General features: G+C 51.5%; 1 protein-coding gene across 1 annotated transcript in view; it reads left to right on the plus strand.

Moving 5' to 3' along the window:
- Positions 1-14,294, plus strand: part of LASP1 (LIM and SH3 protein 1) — a 40,445-nt gene extending 26,151 nt beyond the window's left edge. The window contains exons 5-7 of the mRNA XM_032615595.1: positions 7,979-8,123; positions 8,479-8,582; positions 11,206-14,294. Coding sequence (XP_032471486.1) covers positions 7,979-8,123; positions 8,479-8,582; positions 11,206-11,379 — 423 coding nt within the window. The 3' untranslated portion in view covers positions 11,380-14,294. The remainder of the gene's footprint in view (positions 1-7,978; positions 8,124-8,478; positions 8,583-11,205) is intronic.
- Positions 14,295-17,164: the final 2,870 nt, after the last annotated feature.

The raw sequence follows: 17,164 nt of genomic DNA on the forward strand, positions 1-17,164 counted from the left end.
CCTCCCCCTCCCCTCCCCTCCCCCCTCCCCTCCCCCTCCCCTCCCCTCCCCTCCCCTCCCCTCCTCCCCTCCCCCCCCTCCCCTCCCCCCTCCCCCTCCCCTCCCCTCCCCTCCCCTCCCTCCCCTCCCTCCCCTCCCCTCCCTCCCCCTCCCTCCCCTCCCCCCTCCCCTCCCCCCAAACTAGTTATTGGAGGTGTTAATGTCTGAGGAGCCCTGGTAACAGAGCTCACCCTGGCCAAGACACTCACACCTGAGGAGATAACATCTTATCATTAACCACAGGGCTGCAATTAGCTGATTGTTCTCTGCTCTGAGGTGGGGGAGGTGACTTGAGCCTGACCTGGTTCTGCTTTTGCAGCCTTAGCTGGAACCTGTGACTTGTGACCACAATGCTGGAAAACTCTTGGTTTTAGCAAGTACAGTTAGTCTGTCAACTGTGGGCCTCCAAACAGCTGGACGAGAATCACTTGCAAAGGTTGATTGAAAATGCAGGCTCACAGGCCTCCTCCCCAGGCCACCTGGGAGCAGAACCCAGGAACCAACATTTTCTCTCTCTCTTTTTTTAGGAACCAGCATTTTATTTTTAAAATTATTTTTGTTGTTCCTTTTTATTTTTATTGAGCTATAATTGGCATACTGCACTGTATACCTTTAAGCTTTCCAACCTAATGATTTGCCTTACTTACATAATGAAATGATTGTCACAGTAAGTTTAGGGGACAACCATCATCTCATACAGATACAAAATTAAAGAGATAGAAAATAAAATTTCTTTTTCAGGGACCAGCATTTTTAACACATTCCCTGGGTTACCTGAAGTTTGAGAATCGTCACCAAGAGCCTGAAAAAGCTTCACCAGAGGTGCCAGGCCTGGCCACATCCCAGAACCCCCCAGGGAACTTTAAACCAAGTTGTTAACTTGTCCCTCCTCCAGAAGAGTTTGGGGAAAGATGGTGTTTAGAGCCACACCTTTTGTTTTGTATCCAAAATAGTGTTCCTTTATGTAGCTTGTCACTCACTTCCCAGGTTAACGTCAGATGACTCCTCATTTGTGAGGAAAATGTCAAGCACTTAGCATGTGATCAATATTGTCAGTTGCTATTAATTTAAAGGCAGACTCGTCTGCTTTCTACACTGTGGCTAAAGAAGGGACATGGACTAAAGTTTGGCTGAAAAGTTAGGCCATTGTCTAGTACTGAGAATGTCTGGAAAACTGAGGGGGCAAGGTGCTAGTTAGACATCTGTGGTGAGTATTTGTGTCTTTTTTTTTTAATTGAAGTATAGTTGATTTACAATGTTGTGTTAATTACTGCTGAAAAGCAAAGTGATTCAGTTATACACATATATACGTTCTTTTTTTTCATATTCTTTTCCGTTATGATTTATCATAGGGTATTGAATATAGTTCTTTATGCTATACAGTAGGACCTTGTTTAGTAATTGTGTCTTCATTAAAGGCACCTGAAGGGGTGAGAGGCCAGGACCGCAGGCTGTGAGCTGAAATTTATCCTGGCCTTTGGTCACCAGCTGTGATGGCTGTAATGGACAGGAGTCTTTAATTGCTGAGGTCCCTATATGGGAGCCACAGCCTTCAAGCAGAAAAGCTTTTATTTATCTACATGTCTACTTATATACTGACTTTCTGTGTACAATTTTGGGTCTTTTAACTTTTCCTTTTTCTGTGAAGTGTAACACATAAACACCTGTGTGTGTACTCACCATGCAAGTCAAGAAGCAGAGCGTGACAGCACCCCTGTCAAAATAGAGTTTTCAAAGTGTTAAAAAAAAACAACAACAAAAAACATAACTCTCATGCAGTGAATACCTATCATATAATTACCTTAATTATGAGGAACCAGCTGGAGCATCTGACAGGCAGAGGTGATGCCTAGTCTGTGAAAGCAAAGCACTGGATATAATTAGATACAGAGCTAGTTAGTGTTCTGCCATTAGCTGCAGAACTAGTTAACGTCCTCCAGGACTATAAAACCATAAGCTTTGGGCTTCCCTGGTGGCGCAGTGGTTAAGAATCTGCCTGCCAATGCAAGGGACACGGGTTCGAGCCCTGGTCCGGGAAGATCCCACATGCTGCGGGGCAACTAAGCCCGCAAGCCACAACTACTGAGCCCACGTGCCACGACTACTGAAGCCCGGGCGCCTAGAGCCCGTGCTCCGCAGCAAGAGAAGCCACAATGAGAAGCCTGCGCACCGCAACGAAGAGTAGCCCCCCGCTCCTCAACTAGAGAAAGCCCGTGAGCAGCAACGAAGACCCAACACAGCCAAAACAAACTAATTAATTATTTAATTAATATAAAAACCCAAAACCATAAGCTTTGGAGATAGCCTTGCTACAGGCAGAAATCCTTTGCATTTCTTTCAGTCAGAAATAATTAGTAGCTTATATTCCTTAAATAAGCTTCATTCCTTATAGTCCAGGCCTAATCAGTAGTAAATAGTAAAGTCAAAGGAAATTCTAGCCCCAGAGTCAAATGCCCCAGAGGTGGGCTTGTTGGACAACCCTGTAGTTTAATTTTTGAAAGCGTGTGCTGTTCTTTTCTTTACAATTTTAAAACGTAGCTACGCTTTCTTTTTTTTACTATGTAATTTTTTTCTTGTTTTTAAATTGAAGTATACTTGGTTTACAATGTTGTGTTAGTTTCAGGTGTACAGAGAAGTGATTCAGTTTTATATTTACATATTTTTCCCCCAGATTCTTTTCCCTTATAGTTTGTTACAAGATACTGAGTAGAGTTCCCTGTGCTCCACAGTAGGTCCTTGTTGATTATCTCGTTTATATTTAATCGTGTGTATATGTATCTCACACTCTTAATTTATCCCTTCCCCACAACTATGCATTTCTGAATACTATAGTTTTGTTTTTCCCAATTTTGAACATATCTGTTCTCTTGCGTCTTGCCTCCTTTGGGCAATGTTGGGTTTAAAGAATCATGTACATGTTTGCATGCAGCTGTAGTTTGTTCTTTTCTGTTGTTGTATAGCATTCCATTTAAGATACTTATATTGATGCTGGTGTTGATGGTTATTTGGAGTGCTTCTATGGCTGTGGACAGCTTCATACATATTTCCTAGTGTTGATAATGTGGAGTGGAATTGCCAGATCTCAGAGCGTATGTTCCTTCAGCCTTACCAGATAACACTGAACTACTTTTCGAGCGGTGGTATTGATTTACCCTCTCGCCGGCAGTGATGAGAGTTTCCGTGGCTCTACATCCTTAGACTTGTTCATTTTAGCCATTTTGATTGTGTGTAGTGGTATCTCACGGTTTTAACTTGCATTTCTCTGATTACTAATGAAATCGAGCACAGATTTACATTTGTTTTAAAAACAAAATCGTGTTAGTCTCTCACAGGGAGCACAGCGTAACCTGGTGGTTGAGAACTAGGAGCTGGCGTTAGGACTTACCCACCCCTTACCTACCTCCTGAGCATTGGTTTCCCCATCTGTAAAATGGGGATGACAGTGATACATTGTTCTTGGGCTGGCTGAGAAAAGGAAATGAGTTATACATATAAGGGCACCACAGAGGACTGCAACAAACGGAAACACTGTTAGAAAAAATCAGACCCTGGCTGGTGAGTTGACTATTCCATTCAAAGCCTGATGTTCCCTTCTTGGTCATGATGTAGAATCACGTGGAAGCAAGTGTGGAGTCAGACCTTCGTTCTCCACCACAATCAGGAGAGCAGGGGTTCAGAAAACGGAACATCAGCTAGCAGAAAAAGTGCATTTTTCTTAGGTTTGGAATGGACCCTCAACTAGTCATCCTGGAGTCCTGGCTGGCAGGGCCCTTGGATGAGTGAGGAGGGTCCTTAGGCCTGGGTCCCTCTACCCATGTGCACTTGGATCTCATGGGCACAGTGACAGCCTGGCATCCTTCCACGGGATCCCAGGACAGTTTTTAGACCAGGGCTCTGCTGACATTTCTGAGCATATGGTGACACCTTTTCAGGGCATTTAGACGATTAGAACTTTGCTGAGCTTGGAACAGGGAGGGATCAGACGGGGCCTTGGCCTCTGAAAAATGTTCATTTTCCTTTTGAATGTGCTAACACCCTTTAAGGTGCCTCTTTGCTTCTCAAACCATTAGGTTGATCGGCAAAGTAATAACAGTTTCCCCGCTTGTTGGGCAGGGGAGGGAGAGGAAGTTGAGAGGATTGAAATTTTATCAGGTGGGGCCGGGCAGAAGGGAACTGCAACCTCACTTTTTGCAGTCCATTTCCCCTCTGTGCTGCAACTCCTGACTTAAGTGCCAGGCACCCCTTCTCTCAGTTAGGGTGACCTTGTGATTATCATCCCTTTTGAGAGTGAAAGGCAGTGCTATTCATATCTATTCCAGAAGACATGAACTGGTACTAGGGGCAGACTTGGGCATGTGGTCACCCTGACCCAGGAAAGGGCCCGTCCAGCTGTGGCTTTGTCCTTGTGTCACCAGCCTCAGCCCTGACTGAGTAATGAAAGTCGTTTAACTTCTGAGCCTCATTTACTTCTGTAAAATAGGAATTAAAGTGTACCTATCCGACTTATTTTTTTAGGGTGATTATTGTCAGGGCCAAGGGAGATTATGTGCAGAGAACTCAATGTGAAAAGCTGAGCAAAGGTCAAGGTTATTACTATTAGATTAACAGGTGGTTCCTGCATCGATGGTGGGGAGGCTGCCACGACTCTGTCCACCTGAATCAGCTGGGCCTAATTTTATAGATATTTACGCATGTGGGGTGGCTTTTTAAGGAGCAAGGTGGATCCCATCAGCCACTTGTGGAAATGCACACGTGTCCATACTTGCTTTCAGCTCTAGAGTTTGGCTAGGTTCCTAGAGGAAGTCGGGAGCCTCCAGACCATGTGGGAGCAGGTGGTACAGTAACCTCTTTTTAAGATGAGGAAACTCAGGCTCAGAGGGGACGGGACTCTTCCAAGCTCACTGAGCAAGTGAAGGGCTCATGACCCCAGGGATGAGACGTGGGAGGGACACTGCAGCTGTCGATGAAGGACTAAGTCTGTAGGACACAAAAGGGGAGATGGCGCCAGGCCTGGGACCCAGACATGCCTCCTTCCTCAGAGAGTCACCCCTTCACTAATACAGACAGAGCCGTACCCAGAGAAGTGGGCCGTCAGCCGGGGTAGCTGGGCCCCAGCACCAGGGACACACCTGCCCCTCAGCCCACCTCCTGGCTCCCTCAGGGCCTGGTGCAGGCCTCTGTCGGCCTCCACATGTGCACTTTCCCTCCCCTAGTCATCGGCTCCCAGAGTCAGGCCTCTTTTCATTAACAGACAGTAAACAAGGGAAGCTGACCTTTCCCACCCCCAGGACAAATGTCAGAAGGCCTGTTGCCTTGGGAGCCTAGAGGCCTCTCCTTGTCCCCACCCCCGACTGCTCACCAGAGGACGGGGTCACCAAGGGAGTGGGGCTAAGGGACACTCACCTTTTGCCCTTGTCTTAGGAATCTGAGAGCAGGGCACTGGCCCTGTGTCCTTGAACTTCACCCCTGGGTGCTCTTCCTTTTGGGAGTTCAGGGATTCGATGAGTTTTCAGTCTGACCAGGACCAGCTGCCTCCCCTTCAGGAATGGGCTCAGTTTATTTCACCATTTGGATGTGGGTCCCTACTTGGGCATGAAGGGAAGGGGCAGGGGGAGGAGGGGGCTGGTCCTCCCTGCCTCCAGACAGGGCCCATCCTGGGCTTTGCTGCTGCCCCACCTGTTCTCCCAGCCTGGGCTGCAGTGGGTCACCGTCAGTTAACAGCTGGACGAGCAGCTGAATGATGTGGGTGGTCCCAGCCCACCACCCCTGCAGACCTTTAGCCCAGCTACTCCTGTGTAAGGCCTGCCTGGCCGAGTGTTAACTCTTGCCCTCCTTGCAAAGCGGATGCGAGAAGGCAGCAAAGAAAGTGGGAGGGGGTGGCCCATGGGAGGTCCCGGGCTGGGACAGCTGGATCAGGCCTTGGCAGGGGCTTCCAGGGCACAGGATCGCTCGTTGCTTCTGCTCCGGGAAACAGGGCAGGCTTTGCCCCCATCTGTTCCCTGTCCCCTCACCCCACCCCTTTTTTCACTGGGAGAAGCATGGGGCAGGATCCTGGTGAACAGGAAGTGAGAACCAGCTTCTGGTCCGAGGCCTGGAGAGAATTCAGGCCTGGGTCTGCTCAGGACAGGACCAGTTTTCTGTGTCCTGCTTTCTAGGTTTCCTCTGGGGGGTGAGGGGGAGCTATTCTGTCACTCTCTGTCCCACTTCCTCCCTGAGCCCCGGCCCAGCCCAGCGATCCCGGAACACACAAACCACGGGCTTTCCACCTCTCCTCGGTTGCTTCCTCCCCACCAGTGTCCTCTCTGAAAAGTGAATAGACCCCACTAGGGGTCCTCAAGGTGGGATGTGGGCTACATGCCACTGAGAGTACAGGGAGAAAACCCAAGAACTCCTGGAGGTTGTTCTTTTTCACCTCATCCTTTGTTTTATTCATATTTTTGGTGTAAGTTTTACAGGAGACATTCCATATTTGTGAAGTGATGCTTGTGTGTAATTGAGAAAACAGATGCAATTTGGGAGGACTGTGCTAAAACAGATCTTACCAACAGGAATATGCATTCAACATATTTGGGCAAGCGGGGATCAGCAAATTTTTCCCGTAAAGGGCCAGATAGTAAATATTTTAGGCTTTATGGGCCGACGGGCCTCTGTCGAAGCTACTCAGCTCTGCAATGAAAGCAACCATAGGTAATGGGAAATGAATGGTGAGACTGTGTTCCAGTAAAACTTTATTTCTGGACACTGAAATTTGAATGTCATAGAAATTTCACATGTTACGAATCTTATTCCTCTTAATTCTCCCCCCACTTCCCCAGCCTCCAAACATTACAAAATGTAGAAACCGTTCTTAGCTCGCAGGCTGTGAGCAAACAGGCTGCAGGCCCGTGGACCAGAGTTTGCCAACCTCTGCTCTAGATCACTGGTTCTCAAACTTGAGCCTGCTTCAGACTCACCTGGGGGAATCTTTTAAAAGTGCATAGTCCCCCCCCCACAAAAAAAAAAAAAAAAGAAAGAAAGAGAGAGAGAGAGAAAGAAAGAAAGAAAAAGGGCATATTCCAAAACCCCAGCCCTGATTTTGTAGATTCTATGGAAGGCCCTGGAACCTGCATTCTAACAAGCAACCCAGGTGGGTTGGGAGCAGACAGTCTGAAGACCAGATCTTAACGCAGCTCTGGGTCCCGGTATGTTCAGTTCAGCCAGCCCTTGCTGAGGACCCTGGGGTGTGTGGCTTCTCTAGGCCTCTTTTTGCCCATTTTTGGAACCTGAGAAGGAACTCACCTTCTAGATACCAACCCACCCTCAAGGGAGGGCCTGGCATTTCTTTGCCCTGCAGGCTAGGGTCCTCAGCAGAACTCTGCGAGGTCATACCCACAAGAGGCAGAGTCGCCTGCTGGTTAAGAGCACAGTCTCTGGAGTCTCCGTGAGCATGGGTAACTCATGCTGCTTGTCGGTGCCTTAGTTTCCTTCTTGTCTGTTAAATGGCGACTATACTGTACCCCCTTGTAGGTGCTGTCAAGGTAAAACGAGCATGTGATGCAGAACACCTAGCACAGTGCCTGGCACCTAGTAGGTGCTCAATAAACAGGAGTTGCTGCTTTTGCTGCTGTGGACCAGTGTGAAAGCAGGGTAGCCCTAGCCCCTGCCACAGGCACAGGAAAATGACCACTTACATTTGTCTCGTGCTTTAGCTTACGTGGCCCTTTTACATCCATTATCTCATTGCATCCTTCAGCAACCCCTGTAAAGTGGAAATGGAGGTGTAGCAAGGTTAAGTGCTTGTTCAGGGGCACATAGCTCGTACATCCCCAACAAGAACCCAGCTCTCTTTGCCTGGAGACCTCCAGGAGTCTCTCCCGTCCCAGGATCTTGAGTGGCAGCGGAAGAGGAGCTTTGGTTGGTTTGCTGTGGGTCCTTCACCCAGCACTTTCTGCCCCTGCAGATAAAATACCACGAAGAGTTTGAGAAGAGCCGCATGGGCCCCAGCGGGGGTGAGGGCCTGGAGCCAGAGCGCCGAGATCCCCAGGACACTGGCTATCGGCGGCCCCAGGAGCAGCAGCCTCACCACATCCCAACCAGCGCCCCAGGTGAGCGTGAGGCCTGTGTGGGCAGAGGACCTGAGGCCAGGCCGGCTACAGGGTTGGGAGGAGGTGAGAGGGAAGCCTCACGTACACACACACACCCAGGTCTCATCCCTACCGAGGGCACAAACACCGGGGTCAGGGCGCGTTCTGGGCTCCCAGCGCCATGGGGGGAGATGCAGCCCCTGCTGCAGAATTCGCAGCACCGGCAAATGTGCACACAGAGACAGAAGCCTTTGAGCAGCGTGGCGGTTGAGTGAGGTGATGGGCGGTGGAAATACATGGCATGGGCTTCGTGGAAGAAGGGAGCAGGCTGGCTTTGGCAAGACAGTTTCTGAGCCCGTCTCCTGCTGGCTTCCAGTTTACCAGCAGCCCCAGCAGCAGCAGGCAGCCCAGTCCTACGGTGGCTACAAGGAGCCTGCAGCCCCGGTCTCCATACAGCGCAGTGCCCCAGGCGGGGGCGGGGTGAGTAGCCCTGGCTGCGGGGAGAGGAGGTGTGGGAGGTGAGTGGGCCTCGGGGAGACGTCCTGGACGTAATTCTTGCACTTTCCTTAGAAAAACCCCCCAGGAGGCCTGGCCTCCCCTGACCTTTGACCCCAGCTCCCTTGCCATCTGCAGATAATAGGGGTCTCAGCCTCTCGAGAAGAAAGCAAGTGTGGTGTAGGAGGCAGATTGGGACCCTGTGTTCCAGCCATAGCTGTACATTGGGCGAGTCTCGTCCACCCAGCTCCCGGCCCACGTTTCCTTACTCCAGCTACCTGGGAGCACACAAAGCACCTTTCTGCTTGGGGCCCTCCAGACTGCGCCCTGCTCCCCAGTCTCCATGACGACGACCTGCCAGGTCCTTCAGATCTCAGCTTGCCCCTGCCTCTGAGGCACCCTCCCAAACCACCCTGTGGCGAGTGGGTCTCCCCTGACGTGTCTGTCCTTCCGCCCCACTGGTTTCCTTCAGAGCACTTTTTCCACCTTGAAACAGTTCTCTGGGTTTGTCATCTTCTGACTGTGACCCCCACTGGACTTGACGCTCCATGTGGGCAGGGCAGTGTCTCTTTGGTTCACCTACTCTGAGCCAGGCTCAAAGCGGGAAGTCATCAATTTAGTGAATAAATTAACGAGCAAAGTGGGAGGTGGGGTGGGATCAGGCTTACCAGCCCTCAGACTAGAAGTTTGGTCTGTAAGTCCTGCTACTTATCCCAGTGATGGTGCAGCCAAGCTCAGCTCCTCTATGCTGGGTGCCTTGGAATTCAAAGTAGCTCATGTAGAAGCAGGAGGGACAATACTCCGAGAAATAAAGTAGCTTGAGATAAGTGGCCTGCTCGGGCCTCAGGCTCTGGCCACACAAATGAGGGAGTGATTGTCAGTGCTATCTGGGGTGTCAGGTGGGCCAGAGAGGTCGTGTGAAGGATAAGGTTCCAGATAGACCAGCCAGTCCTTCCAATACTCACTAAGCCTGTTCTGGACTGAAGGGATTTGGCTCTGAATAAAAGTCCACCTTCCTGCCCTCTTGAAGCTTACATTCCAGTCGGGAGACAAACACGAAAGCCAAGAGATAAGTAGGTATGTAACAAAAGGTCAGAGAAGAAAAAGACAGCCGAATGAGGAGGGGAGAGAACAGCAAAGTTCTCAGTAAAGTAAAGGAATGAGTGGTGGAGGAGAACAGCAATTGCAAAGGTCCTGAGGCAGGAATGTTCTAGGAAAGTTCAAGGATCAGCAGGAAGGCCAGGGTGACCAGAGAGGGGAAGAGGGCAGGGAATGAGGTCTGATCATGCAGGGACTTGTAGGCCATAGGAAGGCCTTGTGACTGGTGAGCTGTGCAGAGTAAGGGGTTTGACTTGTGTTTTTAAAATGTGGCTCTAGCAGCTGCGTCGAGAAGCAGCAACAGAAGATTGAGGGCGGAAGCAGGGAGATGAGTTAGGCGGCTATTGCAGGATGTGGGCTTAGATGTGGTGACTTGGCCCAAGAGATTAAAGGCAGAGTTGGTGATAAGAGACCGAGGTCACTTCAGTCATTTCTTGAGGGTTGTGACCTCTTATTCCATAGCCTTCGGGGCTGATGAAGCTGGTTTCTGCTGCGGGGGGTGGGGGGGGAGTTTGAAATTTCATGCTGAAGAGGATAGGGGGCCTCTGAAGGATTTAAAGCCAGGGAGGAACATCCTCAGGTTTGCATTTTGGAAAGTTCCCCCGAGATCACAATGGATGAACAGTTGGAGGAGGCAGACCAGAGGCTGCAAACAGAAGGTCTGAGCAGGGGTCCTGGTGGTGGGGCGGGGCAGTGGGGACAGATCCCTGAGGTTTCTAATGGGCTCGTCCAGCCCCGGACCCACACTGATCCCAGAGCCTGGCCTGGGGCACCGTAAAGCCTGAGCTGACCCCCAGAGACAAGTCGATGTCAAGGGCAGTGAGGGTCAGAGGACGTTAGAATCTTGCCTACTTCCAAGATCACAGCTAGAGTTCATGTGTTTTTACTGGATATTTCCTAGAGCTGGGGCTTAAGCACAAGACTTTGGCTGAGGTTGGAAGGTGGGACCTGACAGATATGTCTTGTGTCACCTGGAGGTTTTTCTCACAGGAATTGGTCTTTGTCCTGAATTTGGGAACCAGATTCATCAACAGCTTCAAAAAAAAGAAAAGACTGGTGCTTATAGTAACACAGATAGGGACTTCCCCGGCAGTCCAGTGGTTAAGATTCCGAGTTTCCACTGCAGGGGGCACGGGTTTGAGCTCTAGTTGGGGAACTAAGATGCCGCATGCCACGCGGGGTGGCCAAAAGAAAAAAAAAAAAATGCAGATAATAGAACACATGTCATATTTTTAACCTCTACCCGGCATGGTGTCCACCGGACATTACTGCGTTCCTGTTCCGAGAGACAGGGCAGAACTATTGTAACCTCCGCCCCTGTTTGTGCCTGGCCCTTGGTAGACGCCAGATGCATTATTAAAAAGGTGGTTGCTCTCAGAAAATGAGACACAGAGGTGAGAAAATTCATGGCAGAGCCCAGCCCTTCCGTGTCTCCCAGCTCCTGGTCCACTCTGCTCTGGGGTCCCAGAGAGTTAGGCACCCCTGACTAACCGCGCCCCGACCCCTGCAGAAGCGGTACCGCGCCGTGTATGACTACAGTGCCGCCGACGAGGACGAGGTCTCCTTCCAGGACGGGGACACCATCGTCAACGTGCAGCAGATCGACGACGGCTGGATGTACGGGACCGTGGAGCGCACCGGCGACACGGGGATGCTGCCGGCCAACTACGTGGAGGCCATCTGAGCCCGCCGGGCGCCGCCCGCCCCATCCGTCTTCAGTGCATTCCACAGCATCGCATCCGTCCTGGGCGTGACCTGTCCACCCTTTTGGTGTCTCTGTTTTTTAAAATCTGCAACAGCTTGTTTATTCTCCCCCTCTTCCAGCTTCTTTTGCCAACCGAAGCCTTGTTCTGCCACTTTCGCGGCTCCTTCCTCTGGCAGGTTTTCCCCTTGACCAACTTCTTGATTTTCTCTCTGGATGGAATAGGTGTGGACCTCTCTGAGGGAAGCCGAGGCCCGTGGGGCTGGTCTCGGGGGGGGGGCGACCCGTCAGCTCCCAGGCCTCTGCCTTCTCTCTTTTCTTCCCCCTCAGCCCCTCCTGCCCACCTCCTCACACACCCAAACATTCCAGGCTGGGGTGAGCCCCAGACCCCCAGGACTCCCGGGGCGGCTGGGAGTTGCTTCACACACTCCCGGGAGTGGGACCCACCGCCCTTGCCCCTGGGATGGGGACAGGGGTGCTGCCGTCCTGCAGGGACCAGTGAGACGGGCTTTGCCTCTGCTTCTCAAAGATGGGGCTGCCAGCCCTCCAAGGGGCTCCCTCACCCTTCTCTCCCCAGCTCAAGGGCAACAGAGGAGGGTGAAGTTCCCGCTTTGGGATTCATTCTTCCCTCCGGACACGGTTCCTTTTCACACTGTGATTTTGCTCAGCTGCCCACCCGAGCCTGGTGTGGGTGAGCAGCTCCCCAGGAAGCTCGGCTTGGGTCCGGTTCTCGCCTTTACTTTAGGGACAGCTGCAGGAAGGAGGGGAACGGGGTGTTCTCTCCGCAGCCCTTTTCCCTCACTCCCACCCCGGTCTCCAGGGTCCCTGGCTTGCCTCCTCGTGAAGGGTGCGTCAGGGAAGCCTCGGGCCTCTCGCCCATGCAGCCCGGCCTCTCGCGAGATCTAGTTAGGCCGCTCCTCGCCGCGCCTCCTGGCAAGGTGTCTCCAGGCCTTCCATGGCCTCCCCCCTCCCCACTCCCCGCCCGCCCGACCCCAGGTGGACTGTGCGAAACCACAGGACCCTCTGTATCTCCAGGACTTTGTTGCGGGGGAAGGAGCGAGTGTCTGCAGGTGTCCGTGACAGGCGAGGGTGAGTGTGAGCGTGAGAGAAGCGGGCGGGGTGCGGGCTGTGTGTGCAGAGCTGTCCTCCCCGATGTTTTCCTCAAAACCCACAGTGAGAGGGGAGGACGCTGGGGGAGAGAAATTACTTATGTTTTCTTTGGAGTGAAAAATCCCTCCTTCTATCCCCGAATGGAGGAAGCCCACCCACCCCCTTTCCAATGTGCCAGGCGGAAGTAAGGTGTGTGTGTGTGTGTGTGTGTGTGTGTGTGTGTGTGTGTGTGTGTGTGTGTGCTTGGTGGGGGAGGGGTGGGGGGAAGGCTTTGTGGCTCCAGGCATATTCTCTCCCCCATCTCTGTGTCCTGGGCCGCAGAATAGGGGGCCAGGGGACCCTGTGTCACCCGCACTGTCTCCCCCGCCACCCTGCCCAGGCTAGCTCCCCATTTACTTAAAGCCTCCTTGCAGAGGAGAGGGTCCCAGGGCTACAAAACTGGAAGCACAGACCCAGGATGAGGAAGGGAAAGATGGTGCTATCTCCAAGTCCCTTCTCTTGCTCGTTGGTGGCTGTGACGACCCTTGCCTGGCTTTATTCATCTCTGGGCTTTCTTGTCACCCTTCTGGGTCACCCCTCCCATCTTCACCCCGAGTCCACTGACTCAGGCCCCACAGGTTGACATCCTTGCATCCTTGTGCCCTGCAGGCATATTTAGCATCAAGTCCTCACTGCTTGTGAGTTGACTTGGGAATATTTACCCCAAATCAGAGGCTTGAGCCCCTGCCTGACCAATCCCTTTCCCCCTTGGCCAGAACCAAGGTGAAGGCAGGTGGAGTGTCTTATGTTGGGCAATTTGGGGGATGAGGGAGGCAGAGAGGGAACAATTTTGGGAGCCTTGAGGCAGGCGCTGGTCCATTTTGTTACCTCTTGATCTCAAAGCACAATGTGGATTCTGGGACCAAAGGTCAGAGACACATCCTGTTGGAGAACCTGCGGTTGGCAGGGCGGTGAGAGGGTGGGAGGAGGACCTGGGGGAGCAAGAAGTAGCCTCTTTTCACTCGGCTTAAATTTCCTTCCAAAATAAGGCAAGCCAGCCGCTGGAATCTTGCTGCCAGCCCTCTGCTCCTCCCATCCTAAAAATAGGGGACCTTTTCTTACACACCCCCAGAGAGAGGAGGGACTGTCACACTGGTGCTGAGGGACCCAGGGGCTGCTGGGAGTCCTTATTCCTTTCCAGAACCATCCATCCCTAGAAGAGCACAGAACCTGAGGGCTGGGCCAAGTCCTGGTCTTTTTTTACATTTCACAGGTTTTTTTAGCTGATCTAATCCCAGGAAAGCAAAGCTAGAATGTGAATATAACTTTAGTGGACCAATAATAAATGCAAGAAGCCCAATGGTGAGAAAAGTGAATTCTCTCAATATTGCTTCCTGTTTTCTTCCTCATGTCCCTCCAGGGAAAATTATTGCTTAATTTCCGCCTTTTCCCCCTCACATATGCACTTCTGGGCCTTTTTTTTTTTTTTTAATAGCTGGAAAAAAAAAAATACCACCCCACAGACCTGTATTTAAAAAGAAACAGAAATGACCGTGTGAAATTTGCCTCTGTCCAAACATTTCATCCGTGTGTGTGTGTGTGTGTGTGTGTGTGTGTGTGTGTGTAGCCGTCCGTTCATCTTTTTATATGGGGTGGTTGTCTTTCCTTGGTCTGTTTTGGTCCCCTCCCTCGTGGGCTTGTGCTTGGGATCAAATCTTTCTGGGCTGTTATGATTTTGAACATTTGACTTGGACCACAAGTGACTCTTTCTCCTGGTGACTCAAATAAAAGTATAATTTTTACCTGCAGCCTTGGTTATCTCTCTGGCTCTGAGGTGCTGCTGTGTCTGTGTGTCCCGTCTGCTTGGGGGGCATTGGCCCATCACCCTCCTGGGACCTCTGCTGCCCTTCAGGGGGAGAATGACCAGCCTGGAAGCTGTCACCCTGGGAGGAAGGGAGCAGTGGTGTGTCTGCTCTGACGGGGGCCTGGGCACCTACTTCCTCCTTGTGGAGAACTCACCGGCTAGCTCCTGGCTACATCCCTCTGCCCAGCTTGGTGACACTCCCAGAAGTTTCTTTGAGGTCCGATATTCTCGTCTTAACTGTCTTACTTCCTTTGTTCTGCACCTGTCTCCCCACTAGCCAGTGCACTGTCAGGGCAGGTAATGGGGCTAATTCATCTTTCCAACCCCGCTGCTTGCCCAGGGCTGGGCACATAGCTGCTCAGCAAATGTTTGCTGAATTATTGAATGAGCTCAGCTTGGGGGTGGGGGCAATTTTGCCTCTGCCTGACACAAAGGAGGAACTCAGCACGTGTTTGAGGAATGAAATGACAGATGGCCTGGGACAGTCCGCAGCGGGATGACATGCGTGAAGCCATCCACAAGGTGCTCTGGCAACCTGAAGCAGCACTCACGATGTCTGATGAATGGATCTTAAACACACATTTTTTTCCGTTTGACATTATTACCAGCTCTGTGAGAGAAGTAACTACTGTGATGTCCATCTTACATATGGGGTTCACTGAAGCCCAGAAATGCAGAAATGTTTGGTGGGAGTCACACAGCTGGTGGCAGGGCTGGAGGTGTTAGGACCCCAGTGTGATGCTCCCAGCCTTCCGCTATGACCTTGCCACATGACCTTTGCCCCTCTCCCGGCAGTATCTCCCATGCTCCATTCTTTGCTCCAGGTGACCTGGGTCTGACCTCTGACCAGGCACGCCAGCCAGCTTCCCCTCTTCTGCAGGGTTGGGAAAGGGACAGTGGTAGAGAAGGAATCCAGATCCTTCAACCCCAGCGCGGGCCCACCAGTCAGGCCTTGTGGAGAGGAGCATTGCCCACTCGGGCTCAGAATTAAGGCTTTCCCTGGCTTCCGGATAGCAGCAGGCTGGAGAGGAAAGGCCTTTCCCCAGAGTAAGCCTTTGTAATTAGGGGATGAGGCGGCTGCCAGGCTGCAGCGGTGTAGTGGGTGGTGAGGCAGTACTGGGTAGGATAATTAAAGTCAGTACTGACACCTGCTCCCCTTCCGAAGGGGCAGGCTGCCCTAATATTGCCCCAACAGCGGGGAATGAGTTGGCAACTCTTGCCTACGTTGGCCTGCACCCTGTTGTCTGTGGAGCCTCTTCTTCCCAGGAGCTTCAGTCACCTCCAGAGTGATTTCAGGGATGGTCTGCTTGGGAGGGAACCAGCGCCAAGGCTCCACTCCCTAACAGCTCTGTTCCCTGCCCGCTGGAACCCATGCGGGGAGTTTCTGGACCCCCTTCTAGAAATGGCCTAAGCTCCTGAGGTTTAGCATGATGAAGGGCTTGCTAATGTCCTCGTCCTGGGTCCTTCAAAAGAAGGGGTGGAGCCAAGGACACTAGGCCTCAGAGGTGACACAGGGAGTTTTTGTTTTTTGTTTTTAGTAGGAAATAAGACAAAAGGCATAAAAATTACATGAGACATAACTGACTACCCGCCACCCAGCTTAAACTATAAAACACCAATTCTCCTTTCCCCTCAGAAGCAGCCACTTGAAGAATAGGAAAAAGAATATATCTATATGTATAACTGAGTCACATTGCTGTACAGCAGAAATTAACACAACCTAGTGAATCAACTGTACTTCAATTAAAACAGTCACTTGAGTTGCATTTCTAGACACCTGCTGCAGAGGGATGGGCCTTACCGAGAGTTCTTTAGTGCCCTCTCTGGGTATAACACTGCAATGAGTTCTGAAGAGGATATAAGAGGGACAAGGATGTGGGAAATGACCACGAAGAGATAAGGAATCAATGGAGGAGAGACCTCTGGGGCTCACACTGTAGTCGGAGGGATCTGAGCGACACGCATCGCAAACTGAGAAGTGCAGGTGGGGCTGAGGGGGCATTTCAGACTAACAGGGTGGGCCAGTCTGGAGCGAGAGAAGAACATGGACTCCGGAGTGGACAAGCCTAGTTTTGAATCTTGGTCTCTACCCTTTCCAGTGAAACATTAGGCAAGTTCCTGACCATCTCTGAGCCTCATCTATAAAAGACTTGTAGGGAGGTTGAAATTACACCACGTGTGCAGTATCTGACACAGTATAGAAATCCCATAAGTGTTAGCTCCATCCCCAGACATGTCATCTGAGACTCACGTGAGAACTTCATCCATGTCCCTCCATAACGTGACTTTACAATGTGCCAGTGGCCCACCCAGCTCCCAACCATTATTTTCTGAGCTTATTTGCCAAGGATGATGGGAGGGAAAAAGGAGAAGAAAGGCACTCAGGAGTATTCATTCCTTGGGCACCTGGATACAGATCAGATCTCTTCCTACTTCCATAACATTCAGACTCCATTTAGATACAAAGGGGTAGGATTGGGTTCCTGGGGAGAAATTGAGCCTCTTCGCTTCTGCCTGGTCGAAATCGAGCAGTTCCTTGGTTACCCGCTCCCGGGCTTTGTGATTGGTTGGCTGTGGGGTGAGGGGGGAGAGTAAGCTGCTGATGGAGATGCAGCATCCCTTAGTCTCAGGCCCTGGGAGGGGGAGGGGAAAGGAGGGCTGAGCAGTGGAGGGAAGAGGGAGCCATTTCTCTCCACTGACTGCAACCTCCGTGCTCACAGCTCACATTTCCCCGGGACCCAGAGGCCTCCTCGGCCAAGGACTCCACAATGCTGGATATTTTCATCCTGATGTTCTTTGCCATCATAGGTCTGG

The sequence above is a fragment of the Phocoena sinus genome, chromosome 20 (genome assembly GCF_008692025.1).
Source record: "Phocoena sinus isolate mPhoSin1 chromosome 20, mPhoSin1.pri, whole genome shotgun sequence".
NCBI lineage: Eukaryota > Metazoa > Chordata > Mammalia > Artiodactyla > Phocoenidae > Phocoena > Phocoena sinus.